Source organism: Suricata suricatta, chromosome 9, assembly GCF_006229205.1.
Source record: "Suricata suricatta isolate VVHF042 chromosome 9, meerkat_22Aug2017_6uvM2_HiC, whole genome shotgun sequence".
In the NCBI taxonomy this organism is placed as follows: domain Eukaryota; kingdom Metazoa; phylum Chordata; class Mammalia; order Carnivora; family Herpestidae; genus Suricata; species Suricata suricatta.
The window spans coordinates 118,685,115-118,700,519 of record NC_043708.1 but is presented as its reverse complement, the minus strand read 5'-3'; the positions used below and the strand labels follow the sequence as shown (position 1 = coordinate 118,700,519).

Sequence of the window (15,405 nt, the reverse complement as noted above, 5' to 3'; positions counted from 1 at the left end):
TGAGTCTCCATCCCCCATCTGGAATGTGTACTCTGGGAGGACAGGACTCAAGTTGTCTTTGTACACTACTCTACCCTCAGCAGGCATGGAATAACTTTTGTAGAATGAATGAATGAAACAGAAAACTCAAGGTGAACCTAGGAAGGGCTAAGATATCATGATGCAAAATAAAGCCAGTTCCACATCACATTTGAACACTGTAGAATAATGTGAAACTCTGGGAATTCTGGCAGATAATGCAAATGCTTCCCTTTTTTTTTTTTTAATAAAACCAGACAATCTCCATGTTTTCTATGGTACAGAGCTGCTGTTGACATTTTTTAATGTTTTTTTTTTAAATTTTTAGTTTTGAGAGAGAGAGAAAGAGAGTGTGAGCAGGGGAGGGTCAGAGGGAGAGGGAGACACAGAATTGGAAGACATACTCCAGGCTCTGGGCTGTCAGCACAGAACCCGACATGGGGCTTGAACCCACGAACTGTGAGATCATGACCTGACCCGAAGTTGAATGCTTAGCCACCTGAGACACCCAGGAGCCCTGACATTTTTATTATATATAGAGAAACACCTAATATGCTCACTGAATATGGTCACTGCATATTAGGTCATAGACAAGTCTGTCTTCCTGGTGCCTACATACTTAACCCTTAATAAACAAATGATCTTTAACAGCAAATATGATTTGGCAATTTTTTTCTAAAGAGTGTTGTTTTCTAAGAAAAAAATTAACTGGATTATTACTTATTGCATTGAGTTCAGGTGCTGCATAAATAAACATGCTTGCTTTGTCACTAGAAACCTCTAAATTTCTTTCAAGCAGTTTATTTCTAATTAATTCTTGCACCTGAAAAAATGTCCACAGCTTCATTTGTTTTAAAAATCACCTTTTAATCTCACTTCCCTATTCAGCTAATCTTTTTGAGTGCCTGCTATGGGGAAGACATTGAAGTAGGATGAAACCTGGTTTCTTCTTTTAAGCCATTTACAATCAGGCTATGCAATTTACAGTCTATCAAAAAGGTTAAAATATTGTGAACAAGTGACTCTCTAGAAGTATGGCAGGAGGCCAGCTGGTGGTGTGGACAGTGAAGTTCAGAGGCGGGGAAAATCTCTGTTTACAGAAGGGAGAGAAGGAAAGGCATAGACCTTTCTAAATGTGAAGATCAGGGAGCATTGATGTGTCTAGATGTTCCATCATTAATTAACACATGTTTCCACGTGCCCACCATCTGGAAACATGCTGGATGCCTTTTTAGCATGTCTCCTTACAAAGCCAGGATGACATATTTATCTGGAAGGTGGCATCTGTAGCTCATGTAGCAGCTGTAACAGTGGCTTCTGAATGAATTTTAAGGAATCTCAGGTATCTTGGGTTTAGAACAGACCTTAACAGGTATCTAATCAAAGCTCTTTCCTTCTGGAAGGCCTTAGCATTCCTGCTGAGGCCACAGCATGGAAATAAGGAACTTAGATGTCACTGTGGCAGATCTTGGAAGTTGCACCAGGACCATTTATAAAGCCACCATCACCTAGATTCCTGCTTGTTATGTTCTCCAGACGGTGACCAGCCTGGCCTGACCTAGCCTGAATAAAAGGCATGAATAAGAAGTGAAGCTCCACATTGAAGACCAGCAGGGCAGGAAACCTAAGGGAGGGAGAAATATGGACAGGAGAGGACAGAAAATCAAGGAAATTGCCTTCAGCCACTTTTCCAGAGCTTCATGTTGCTGAATTGCTGTTCTGAAAATCGGAATCTGCATAATCTTTTTCCCAGGGTATTTAAACTCTGAGGTCAATATTCTATAGATAAGAGATTTTCTATACAGTCAGAATAGAAGGGCAGAAAAGTAAAATAAATCAATTAAATTCTCTTTTGAGTTACAGTTTGTTATTTTGTTTTCCTTTCCTTCACTTCCTCTTGATTTTGTAGGACTTTCTGGTTATTTAGATAACCTGAAGGAAGAGAAAGTTGCTATTCTATTTAGCTTTTCTTATTTTTAGAGGGAAGCAATTGGGGTAGTTTCTCTTTAGATTAGTTTTATCATTTTGGGAGGCCGGTCAGATAAGATATGATTTAATCTATAAGAAGAAGTGGCAGAATCATTTCAGTTTCTGAAGAAACAGTTGAACCATCCAAAGACTTGCCTGTGATTTTCAAAAGAATCTGGCTTCTCTTATTATGGAATTTTAACCATTCTTCTGACTCTACATTTCCCATCCTCATGTTTATTCCCTATTTTTTATTTCCTGATTATGGATTCTAATTATGGAATGAATAGCATTCACATTGTAGAATGTTAGGTTGTAAATCATGTTTATTTATAAAATATTTACCTTTTTAATTGCTGCATTCTCTACCATTTCATCTCTGAGAATGCCGCACCTATGTTCATACACAAGCTAGCCAGTGGCTTGCTTAGGGACCTCATAATGACCCATAGTTAATGGTGATTTTAATCGTTATGTCACAGTGGGAGAAAAAAGTGTTGGGGGATGGAGGAAGAAGGAGGCCCACTTTCTTCATTAAAGATCAAAATAGTTGACTGGAAGAATATTCAAAACATGTATGTGTGGAATTTTCCAACACCAAGTACATGCTGTCTTTCATACCAGCAACCAATTCTCTGCTTCTTTGGACACCAACTGGGTAAATCCTCTCTACTTAGAATAACTTGTAACAGATCCTACAAGTTAAGGACTCAGTCCCACAAGACCATCCCCACATCAGATGCCAGCTACAAAGTGGGTGTCCAGGCTACCCACACTTCTATCCAGCAGAGTTTGAATGCAGAACAGCTCTTAGAATTCAAGAAAACACTTCTATTTACCAATTTATTATAAGGTATACTGGTCAGGAACAGCTGAATGGAAGAAATTCATAGGGCAAGGTGTGGACGAGGCCCAGAACTTTCATGCCCTCTGTGGTCTAGTTACTGTCCTGACACTTGGATGTGTTTACCAATCTGGATGCTTTCTGAACCTTGTCATTCAAGTTTTCATAACCCATTCTCTCTCTTCTCCCTGGAGATTGAGGTTGGGTGGGGCTGAAGGTTCCCACCCTCTAATCAAAGCTTGATCTTTCTGATGACCAGCTGCATGCTGGCAACCTGAGGTGATCTGGGGGCCCCACCCTACATCACCACACCTCATTAGAATAACCTCTGGGGGGCTCAAAAGGGGCTCTATATGAATAATAAGAGACACTTCTGTTCTCAGGAAATTCCCAAGATTTTAGAAACCCTGTCCTAAGAACCTGGGACTTAGACAAATATGTTTCATATTATACCATAATGTACTTTTTAAAAAACAAAACAAAGAAAATGTTACCTTCTCTCTCATTATCCTGCTATAAATATTTCCATGCATGTACATGCACACACACTTAAAGTTTCCTATGGGCTCACGGCAGGTGCTAATGGGAGCCAATTCTGAGACCCATGCACGAATTAGGATTCTAATGGCGTGTCTCATATCAAGGGCCCCTTCCTCCCTTGTATGCCTCCTTAACAACCCCACATAATCCTATCTTGAAGACTTAATGAGCAGGAATCCCACACAAATAAGGAGAGAAGGAAAAGTACAGACTCTTCTAGATGCTCTGGGAGTATTGGTGTTTCTAGACTGACACTTCTTATCAGGTACCCAACGTGCCAGGCACTGTCTATAGGAGGATTTTGTGCAGGGCCTCTTGCCCTCCAATGATCTGAGTGGGGAGTGAACGCTTTAAGAGGAGAAAAGCTCCTTCTGGAACGCAGTTATTTACAAGTCACTTTACACATTCATTCTTCAGAAATGCTCATGGAAACCTGTGGGGTCTCTTGCTCCCAGGGCACACAACCCCAAGTTTTCTGCTCAGCTCCCAGTGCCCAGTTGATGGGGCTTCTGCACCTTTACCTGTAGCTTGGTTATTACAGCTCTCCTGTCCTGTAGTATCTTATGAAATGGAGGAATCCTCCCCCCGCCCCCGCTTTTTTTAAATCTTCATTTGCCACATGCCTACCAGGGCCACATGACTTATCTACTGCTGCACACATTGCATCCTTCCAACAGCATCCTGTCCTGTGAGGCACACACCTATGAGGAAACTGCAGGTTGCCTTGTTAAAAAAAAATGCAACTGAGTAAACTTGAAGACCTAATTAGCTTTATTAAAGGATTTGTGAGTTGGGCAGCACCCCATATAGCAAGTAGAGGGAACTTGCCATTGTACAAAATAAAAAAGTTTTATAGGATGGAGGGTGGGGCAAGAAAGTTATAAGCAAGAGAAAAGAGAGGGTTGTTTCAGGCATGGTAACTTTACCTTTGGGGGAAGAGCAGAGGGTTTATCAAGAAGATTATCTCACCTTCCACTGGGTGATGGAGAGGGCCCTGTGACCAGCAGATGACTTCGCTGAGGCTGATCAGAAAATTCCCGATTGGCCCTTTAAGACTTAGATTTCTGTGGGAGGTTGAAAATGCAGTTAAGTATTAAGCCCCAGTTTCGTGACTTGGCCTAAGTAATTTTGGGCCTGTGTTTTTGTTGTTTGTTTTTAATGTTTATTCATTTTTGAGATGGGGGGAAAGAGAGCACAAGCTGGGTGGGGAAGGGCAGAGAGAGAGAGAGAGAGAGAGAGAAAGAGAGAGAGAGAGACAGGATTTGAAGCAGTCTTTGCACTTACCACAGAAGGCCTAATATGGGGCTTGGACTCATGACACCTGAGATCATGACCTTAGCAGAAGTCAGACACTTGACCTATTGAGCCACTCAGGTGTCCCAGATTGTTGTTTTTTTTTAAATTTTTTTTAATGTCTTTATTTTATTTTGAGAGACAGAGCAGAGAGTGAGCAGGGAGGGGAGGGGCAGAGAGAGAGAGGGAGACACAGCATCTGAGCAGGCTCCAGGCTCTGAGCTGTCAGCACAGAGCCCGATGCGGCTCAAACCCACAGACTGTGAGATCATGACCTGAGCCGGAGTCGGATGCTTAATCGACAACCTGCTTGAGCTCACACAACCTCTGCCACAGGTCCCTGCCACAGCCTTAGTGTAAACCCATGTCTGCCTAATTTCCACAGCTCTCTGCAGCCCCCCTTTTCTGTCCTGAGGGTGGGGGAGGCCCAACTTGGCTTTTGAGTCAGCAGATGGAAGCTCCTTCAGAGAAAATGAACATCTCCCATCTGCCGGTGCAGAGAGATTGGGTTGGAAGAAGCAGCAATCATAGAGCCTACTGATCACTCTTCTCGAAGTCAAATAATGCAGTTCTGAGTCCTGACCAAGGGGCTGACTGAAAGGATGTTGCTTCTCTGTGCCCTGGCCTCCTCTTATAAATAGGAAAAATAATCATGCTGGCAACCTTGGATCATGGCAAGCAAGGTGTGCACATGGTAATGAGCAAACAAAACGGTCAGGATACATGCTCACAAGACACATGCAGCTAAGATTATGGGTCAGGTTGGGGGATATGTGAAATTGCTGGGGAGGCATCCCGCAGCTCACACATGGTGACATCTGAAGAGGTTGAGGTTTTACCAACCAAGTGGTTCTACTTCCTTGCCTTCCCTCCCTGCTCTGCCCATCACTTCAGTAGTAGGTGGGGGGGATAGGCATTTGCCTGCCATGCCCACCTTCGCTCTGGGAGCCTTATGACCATGATTAGCATGGTGGCAATAGTGACAGTGACAGGCATCCTTGGGTGAGATATGAGTTCCTGGTATAGAAGGCACAGATGTTGAGTGTGGAAGGGCTATCCCCCTGGTAAGGGAGAGAAAAGAAGGGAGCACTGGGAAAATGGTGCAGAGACAGAGCAGGCTGGAGGAAACACTTTAGTTGGTGCCTTGGCATTCCTGAAAACCATCTTCAACAAGACTGGCCTTTCTGGGTTCTGTCCTTCTCCTCCCCTTGCATTGCCTCCTCTCTCCTCTCCCTTCTACCAACTACCCACTTCAGTCAGAAATATAGAGTGACTCTATCCTAAATGCCCCAGATGATTTTTCAGCACATTATACATGAACAAATATTCATTCTCAGAGGCCCATGGCTATAAAGTGACATTACTCACCTGGCTATTCCCTCTCATCTGACTTCGTACAGTACTAGAACTGGGACAGCCTTTTTGGATGCTTGCCTGTCCTCTCCAAAGGATGGTGCAATCTCTGGGACGTGCTCTGGGATGATCCACAGCCCCTTGGCTACAATTCCCAAATCTCAATAGCTTTGAAAATTAAAGGATTTTTGTCCCCCGTGATGTTATTTTTGTAACTTTGCATCAAACTCACTGAGTCTAAAATCAAACTGAAATAGATGTGCAGTGGAGGCATTCATTTTTCTTACTTAGTATCAGTATGCACATTTTGCTGCAGAAATAATGATATGTTTGATTATGGGAAGTTGCCTTGATCCCAGCTAGAAGTGATGCATCACATACCTTTCTAAATCTGAGAAGGTCTGAACTCCAGATCATGGGTAACCCCAGGGATATTGGATACAGGATGGGGCATTTACTGGAGGTCTGCCCTGATTATGGCACATTTGTGGGAGGTGCTGAGTCCAAACAAGCCAGCCCTGCAACCCTGGCTCGATGGTGCTGTTTGTATAGTAGCTGTTGGTGGGATCCTACCTGAGCAGTCTTTACAGAGTTAGTGGACCCTAGGTAGGGCTGGGCTGTGTAGTCCTGGGACAAGGGACCCCAGGCATGGGCCTTCCTCTGGCAAAGGTCACTCAAGAACCAAGGGCCTAACCTCAAGGAGATGCACTTGTATTGGTGTGTTTGTGACTATTTCCTGAGTTCCCATCTTCACTCTTGTCCTGATTCAGTGTTTTACCGTCAAGACTGTGTATTTGCATTTTGGGGTTGTGGCATCAGAAGTGCTGTTCCTGCATGAAAATAAGGACTCCAATCCATAAACACATCCTCCTTAGAAGTTTCTGAGAGGATCCCCAGCAGCTGCACAAAGTTGTTTTCATGGAAATAAATATTCTTCATTTTTCTAGCTTAATTCTTATTCCAATTGAAATTAAGTGGATTTATTTTTCCAAAGTGTCCTTTCAGTAGAGAACTTTGAAAGCAAAACAGTTACTGATTTGGCTAGGAAAAAACCCATCTGCTGTGGGAGGGGAAGCCTTCGGGGCATGCAGTGGACCAGAATTAACTTTAATGCTACTGACTGAATGTGGTCATGGTGACAGCGGGATCTTAAATGTGATTTTTATGCTGTTCACGGTCATTTTGCAAGAGATTATTTAATTCCCAGTTTTTGTATATTTTGTAGATAACAATTCAATTATGTAAATAAGTATCTGGAACTCTTTTTGGCCTTGAATGTATCTAATAATCCCTTATAAGAAATATTAGTAGGCAAGGAAGCAATGTGCTGTTAATGTCATTGTCTGTGTGTGTTAGTCTTGGACAGATCACTATTTACAATGGAATATGTCAGAATATCCGGGCGTGAAGACTGTTCGTTTCCCAGATGGCCTGATTTGGAAGCCAGACATTCTTCTCTATAACAGGTAAGCACACGTGGCAAAACGAGAAATGATTTTATTTTTGCATATATGTAACAACCAAGCATATTTGAATATTTTATAGAAATGCCAAACACATTATCTGTAATTTGGAACCGTTGCTGCCCATGATGCTTTGTAAATGGCCAGGCCTTTGAGAAGCATTCTGTCCCCCTCTCCAGGTTCTCTGCCTTGGCATGCAGGCTTGCATTATCTAGCACTCTGCTCAAGATGGCTGTGCCTATAGAGCTGTGCATTATAGGTACATATATGCTTTGCGCATATTGGCACTGAGGCATTTTTGCACGTGGAAGTATCTTTGCACCTGAAAGGCAGCAGTTATGGTCACAACATGTTTCTGGCTCTTGGCATGCATGACTGGAGGCCACTGTTTGGACTCACCTGATGCATTCCCCATTGTCCATTAGGAGAGACCTGCTGCCTGTAGTTGAGTGCATGAGTACCTTCACCTTTAGCTGTGCTGAGAAGCTTGTGATACAAGTGGAGTACTTGATAGAAGAAAGACCGATAACAGTCATACTCTAATATGGATTAAAAGCAGGACTCCTGCTCCTGAGGTCAAGAAATGAGGGATTCATCAGTGAACCAGGACAGTCTGATTTGTAGACCAGATGCCCAAAAGGCGAGTATTCAGGAAGGCTAAATTTCTCGAAGCACTAATTTTTTTTCTAAGCTACATAATTAAAATAAGGGGATCCAGAGGATCTCTTCCCACTAAGGTTATATTGTGATAACAGGCTTAATATAAAAGAAAGATATTTTCTAATTGCAACTTCTGCCTTTGGTCCTACCTGGAAGAGAAGGAAGCCCCCTGCCTTCCTGACTTAGAAAACAGTGTGACTATCGACCACTGTCCTTGGTTGTCCATGGTGATTCTGGGACTAGCTGATGTGTTTGTCCTACATTGACTGTTTCTAGAAGGCTGCTGGGTGATTTCATTTCTTGTGTAAATTTTTAATTCTGTCTTTCTTGCTGGCACTTAGATTTCATTTGAATCATCGGGCCTGTTTCTAGAAGAACATTCCCTTCTGATTTGCTGCTACTGTTCAGCTTCTTAAATTAGTTTAGATATCTGAGCTCTGAAACATGTCTAAAGTCAGAGTAAGTGGTCGCCCCTACTGAGTAGGTGAACCACATGGAAAACCCCGTGGCTAATCTTTGGTTTATTAGTTTCCCAGCACTGCCATAACAAAAGATCATAGAAATGCATTTTCTTTTGGAGGCTGGAAATTCAAGATTGAGGTGTCTGCAGCTTTGGTTTCTTCCGAGGCTCCTCTCCTGTAACTTGTAGATGCCCATCTTCTCTCCATGTCTTCACATGGTCTTCCCTCTGCACATGTCTGTGTTCTTTAATCTCTTCTTGTGTGGACAACCATCATGTTGGATTAGAGACCACTCTATCAGCCTCATTTTAACTTAGCTACCTACTTAAAGCCCAATATACAGTCATATAATGTGGAACTTCAACATATGAACTAGGACTTCAGCATGTGAATTTGGGGGGGGGGCACAACTCAGCCCCTACCAGGGGCAGTGCTGTTGACTGCTTAAGGACAAAGAGTCAGCATTGGAGAAGTCTGGGTATAAATCTTACCCGTAATATTTAGTATGTGTATAGACGTTAAGTCCCAGATTCCTCCTTTGCAAAATGGGGGAGATGCCAGCTTCACAGAGTTTGGAAGGGATAACTCTGTGGATGTACCTAGCATGCTTGGCAAAGACCATGTGCTCAGTGATGGTGGTTGTGCATTTACAGGCATGGTGATGAGGATTTCTGCTCAGAGTAAGATGATATAACAATTCAAAAAGAAATGTCAATAATGTTTTTACATTGTGCCTAATTTAGTTCTTTTTCATTTGAAATCAAGAATAGATATTACAATGTGGTAGACTCTTAATGAGGTTATAGAGGTGGTTCTTATCACTTATATGTAGGGCCTCAAAACCTAATAAATAAAATGTTTTATGCTTCTAATGTTCTGGCTAATGAAGAGTTACCATGTGTTCTCTGCAAACTGAATTTCAAGGAGCAAAGATGAAGTCTCCACCTTCTTTCACCAGGGAGCAGGCCCTCAGATATAATGCCATCCCCCCCCCATATCTCACCCAACTGATGGTCCCAGAACCCCTGTCCTTTCATATTTCCCCTTGAGCTCTAAATAATTATTTTTCTCTTTTCTCCTTTCTTCATCTTCCTATCGGCCACATCCACCAGCTTCTAGCATGGAATCTATGGAGGCTGCATCCTCTTCTGCTTTACTTTTTCTGAGAAATGGGATATGGAATTTCCTTTCTGAAGTAACTGTTAAGTATATGGCTTGCATGTCCACATGGACATGAAGTAGCACAAGTAAGCCAGTCATAGACACAGTGTCACTTATCTTTTGCTGCTTGAGAGACTCTCCTGAACTTAGTGTCTTAAAAAATGTATGCATATTACTTTTCCCCATGCTTTGGGCTGACTGACCCACATGGTGGCCTGTCTGTTTAAGTCAGTTGTTGGCAAAAACAGGGGGCTGGGGTTCTCATGGTCCAGAATAAGGCAAGCCACACACCCCCAGGTGCTGGTGGAAGCTCAGCTGGGACAGTTACCTGTGCCACCTTTGCTTCTCCATGAGCCTTTTCCATTGGACACAGGCAGCTCCCAGTGTGGTGATAGGAGTACTTGGAAAGGAAAGAAATGTCAGCTACCAGGCTTCTTAGAGACTGATCATAAGACTCCCAGAACAGCCCCTTCAGTGCACTCCATCGTGCAGAGTAGGCATGGGCTCAGCCTGGATCAGGGAAGCAGATGTCAGCCTCATCTCTCTAGGACACACAAGCAGGGAGAGAAAGGAAGACGAAGGTGTGCTCTACGGAAGGGAAGAGGTGAAACAGGAAGGCCAGATTAAAGTTGAAGGAGGAATGAAGGACCAAAACAGACATTTGTAATGAAGGGGTACTCAGTTAAATCCACCTTGGAGGGACTGGTAGGAGGGAGAGAGTAGATAGGGAAGCAGACAGAGTTTCCAAACACAGGGTGATCTCCTTATTTCCTGCCTCTATTCGCTGGCTTCCCTCAGCTGTCTGGACACAAGTCACATGGCCTGGACTGCAGGGGTGAGTGGTCCAGTCCATGGCTGCAACTGCCTCTTACACCTACTTCTCCCCTGCTAGATGTCAGCTCCTTGGTATGTCTGGACTCTTTTCCACTACAGGACATTTATGTGAGGTCCCCTCTTGGATACTCACTTTTCTCTCATCCCTCAGACCTCAGCTTGACCCCCTGTCCCACTGAGTCCCTGGTGTGTCTCTCTGTCATGCTGTGTCACAGAAAGGTGTTCCCGTTTGCCATGGCCTATGGACTCTGCCTCCTCCCACTGGAGGGCTGGAGAGTGATTAATCACTATTTGTGCCTGGACAGGATAGAAGGGGAAAAGGGGAATGCAGGAATTAAAAAGAACGGGGAAAGGGATGGATCTGTGTGACATGGGTGCTGCTAAGAACAAGAGAAGAAAGGAAGGAAATCATATTGGCAAGCTAGAAAATATGAACCTGTGCCTGAGCCAAAAAATTGACATAGGAAGTAGCAAAAAAGGCTTGAATTTAATAGGATCCTGACCTTCTGATATTCGGTTATTGGAGATTTTGAGAGATGTTGAGCTTAATACTTTCTGCCAGCATCCAGGCACTCCAAATAGTATTCTCTCAGTAGGCTTGGGAGATGGTTCATTAAATTGTTGTGTTTGCAGGGGAAGCTTTCCCTTAAGGATGGGGGCATGCCATCATTCTGCATAAGCCATGGTTTTCAAGGAGCATTGATTCAGGTTAGAGGAAGCATCACAAACATGTCCATCACATTTCTTGCTCTATTCTGGTTTGATGTTGGAGTCCAAGCTTGAGCCACTAATGGTTTTTGAGATATAAAACATTTTTCTGTGCTTTGAAGAGGCTGGGTCATTGCAAAGCAGCCATCTCGGCATCATTTCTGGGATGGGCTGCTTTATTTCCCTGATGGATGATGAACAAGTTACAGTGCTGCCAGCCAGCTGGCCGGGTTGCTCTGAGGAGACGACAGGCGCAGATAAAAGCATCCCTGCCGGATGCTGATCCCAGTACTTTCTTGGTTGCTTTATTCTGCTGTACTTTAAGCCTGCAGTTCAAGGATTTTTCTGAACACAGTCTTGCTCAAAGTGAGTAGCAATTGTGGATAGCTTTTCATGATTTTCCCATTTGGACTGAATGAAAGGCCTCACTCTTATCTACAGTCGGCATGCAGAAGAAAGCCTGAACTGCAGTGACATCTTTGCCCCCCCCCCCCCGCCCCTCGCCTGCACTGTGCAACTGTAGGCAGCTACCTCAGCCTCTCTGGGCTTCTCTATTCTTAAGCTGCTCAGTCTGACAATCTGGTAATAATAGTGGAATCTTTGTTGATGAATGTGTTTGAAGATGTTTTTGTTGGCTCTGTATTTTTAGAACATGAGGTATCAACCATCTCTTTCTTATAGCCTGTGCAAGCTGCATTTGCACATCTGCAGACTCATGTTTACCTCTGAGATTAGAGTTCTTTGGCTATAACCCTCTTTCTGTCACATATTCCCATGACCCTGTGGCTAATAGCAGAGCCTGAAGAGGGGGTGATGTAGGGCACAACTGGGTATAACGTGATCCAACCTATGAGGGTTAGTAATTGTGTGCTAATCAGTGAATCACTGATTTGGCTCCCCCAGAAGTCAATCTACAACAAGTATTTCAGCATATGGTTTGTAGATTTTTTTTAGAGAAAGAGAGAAAGTGAGAGGGAGAAAGCAAGAGAGAGAGAGAGCGAGTGAGAGAGAGAGAGAGAGAGCGAGAGAGAGCACTGTGAGTGCCAGAAGGGCAGAGAAAGAGAGGGAGAGAGATCCCCAAGCAGGGGATCCATGCTGTCAGCACAGAACCCGATGTGGGGCTCAAACTCACATACCATGAGATCATGACCTAAGCCAATACCAAGAGTTCAACGCTTAACTGAGCCACCCAGGTGCCCCTCAGAGCATGGTTTATTTTGGAGAGGAAGTGAGTGAGAGAAGGGAGGAGAGATAATATATGCATTAAAAAAAACATTAAAAAGCATGCTACTGCTCTGGGCAGTGGGACCCATTCCCACTGTAGACCTCTGGGGTGTTTATCTGTCAGCTGTCTTCTGTCGTAGATTGACAGCTGCTTCCAGGAATAGCAGCTCCCTGACACTGGCTTTGCTTGCCTGCCCCATGCGTGGTCCAAGTGCATGCTGGTGGCCAGGGCAAGCCTCAAGCTGGGCTGCTGATGCTTAGAAAAGGCAGCTGCAGGGCCATGGGTCTGAGAAGGCAAGCTGTTGACGTGGTCAGCTACAGCACACGTGAATTGAACACTCAAGTTGTGCTCACCGTTGCCTGATTGAAGTTCCAATCCTGACTCTTGAGGGGGCGGACAGCAGTGAAGCAAGTTGGAAGGAGAGCTTCATAAAGACTTGGGGGGGATTCTCAGCCAAAGCAGAGAGGAGAGAGACAGGTAGCAAAGGTAACAGAGAAGAGCTGGGACCTGTATCCTTGTGAGTATCTGTAGCCCCACTGTGGGCTTCATGTCTTATCATGGTATCACATCAGTCCACATAAGAAATCTTAGGAAATCTTAGGGAGCAGATCTCTTATTCAATTTAATGCCTCTTGAAGGTTAACCAGTTGGTATTCAAGGGCCCAAAGTACAGTGGTGTCTGGTGTGGGGCTGGAGGTGGGAATAAGAGGCCATCACCAAAAGAATATGAGTTATTAGCTCTTGGACCTGGCAGGAATCTCCAAGTAAACAAAGGTAATTTTGCAACGTTGGACCTTCCATAGAATGAGGTTTTGGGATGAGCTGTTATAGCATTATCTGCATTATCAAATATTAAGACAATCTGGAGGGAGGCTGTTTCTAACAAGAGGTGGTGGGAAGAGAGTGGAGCAGTCACCTATTTTTAAGAAGTGAGAGGAAGTGGCCAACCTATGTGTAAATCTCCAAAATCATCCTCTGAACTGTCTGTCCAAACCTCCCCTTTCTCACCCTCGCCCCTTTGATGTTTGTTTTTAATTTGTTCATTCACTGAACCAATATTTAGTGAAGGCTTACATGCTGTTATGACATACTGTCCTAGGATCTGAGGACACAGCGGTGAACAAGCCAGACAAAAATCCCTGTGCTATAGACAAATAGAGAGAAGAGGGGAGCATACATGCCAGCTATCAAGGATTCCATGAAAAAGAAAGCAGGGAGAGCATATAGGGAGTGTAGAGCCTCAGGTAGGATGTGGGCCAACAGAGGAACCAGAAGGAAGTGGAGGAAAAAGTCATAGAGCATCAGCGAGGCAAATGTTCTTGATGGAAAGAATAACAAGTACACAAGGCCTTTCCAGGAAGGTTGTGAGAAGCCTTGAAATGTGAGAACAAAACAGACAAGAGAAAGATGACCAAGTGGCCTATTGCATGCTGTGTGGTTACAAGCACCTTCCAGGTTATCAGGAACTATCTTGGACTGTGTCATGGTCTTCAAACTACTTTCGAACTCTGTAAATTCTAGGAAACCAATAGTAATGCAAAGGACTCAAGTCCATAAAGAAGCAAATGGATTTTGTCTGGTGGACTGATTCCTCTTAACAGATCTGATCCATGTTCCTGGCTGCCCTTGTATGTGTTGGCTTTTTGGATGCTTTTGGAATTGGTTTTTGACACCTTGCTTGTTCCCTCATTAATTAATGACTTAAGTAAAAACTTTGACACCTGTTTATATTCATGCAAGTGTCATGCATTTATCTTTGAGAAAAAAGGATCTTTTTTGACAACCTTGAAATGGAAACATGCCATCTAGGTCTGTCCAGAAACACAAGGGGGTGGTGTGACTGGAGTACGTGGGTGGAGAAGGTCAGAGAAGTGATGCATGTGGCCCAAGGACTGGAGGCCTTGACTTTTACTATGAGTGAGATGCAAGTGGCTCACATCCTTTCTGTAGAACTCCATTTCTTTTTTTTTTCTTGCCTTGAATAATTGTCAAAATACTTATTAATATTCTTCATCTAACTTCTCCTTCTGCTATCAACCGATTCCCATCCCATAGTTATTTTGTTCAGAAGTTACCTGCTCTTCTCTGCTTGTATACTTCTCCCAGCTGATGGCAGGGGATGTGTTTTGCTTCTGTTATTTCCTTTAGCTTCTTGGAAATGTTAAGGGAAGGAGGACACATGAACACATGTCGTCATGCAGCCACTGTCTGTCTAGATACCTGTCTACCCCAGCCTAACTCAGAGCCCAGCCTGTCTGCACTGGACAGCATGGACTGCCCCTAGTGGACCTTTAGCACCTCTTCCTGGCTCCACTCTTTCTGCAAAGGACTGAATGACTCTAGAGTCAGTCTTTACATCCACATTTCTCAGGGCAGGAAACTAGTGCTCAGAGAGATCCAGCCACTTGCCCAAGGTCACCTAGCAGGGTGTACCTGACTCCAGAATCTCATGTCCCCAGGCTGGCCCACCTCTGGTCATACATCTTTAGAGCTCTTTTACTTTTCTATAACTTAGACAAAGCAAAGTAATTCGTCTATCACTCCCTCTGAGTTGACTCTGCTTTTAGACATTCTTTGGACCTCTCTTTTGTCTTTCATTCTGGAAAGGTGAGTTTGTCTCTTCCCAGTTTCAAGCATCTGACATCCAACTTTTCTTTCACCAAATCCCTTGCCAGCCAGAGCGGGATGACAAAATGCAAACCACTGTGTAAGTATTTGAACAGAATTTCAAACAGAGGGCCAGGTGCTGCAGCGAGCAGAGTTTTCTAGGGACGGCTTTGCATCCAGATGGCCCAGGCAAACTGTCTCACTGCCTGTGGCACAGGGCCAGTCCACTGAGTGCCAGCTCCCTCCCTGCATCCTGCAGGCCTCACAAGA

The 15,405-nt window shown here is 44.0% G+C and overlaps 1 protein-coding gene across 1 annotated transcript in view; it reads left to right on the top strand.

Annotated features, from left to right (window-relative positions):
* Positions 1-15,405, top strand: part of CHRNA7 (cholinergic receptor nicotinic alpha 7 subunit) — a 120,888-nt gene that overhangs the window by 59,564 nt on the left and 45,919 nt on the right. Inside the window, exon 4 of the mRNA XM_029952690.1 lies at positions 7,373-7,482. Within this exon, the coding sequence (XP_029808550.1) occupies positions 7,373-7,482 (110 nt within the window). The remainder of the gene's footprint in view (positions 1-7,372; positions 7,483-15,405) is intronic.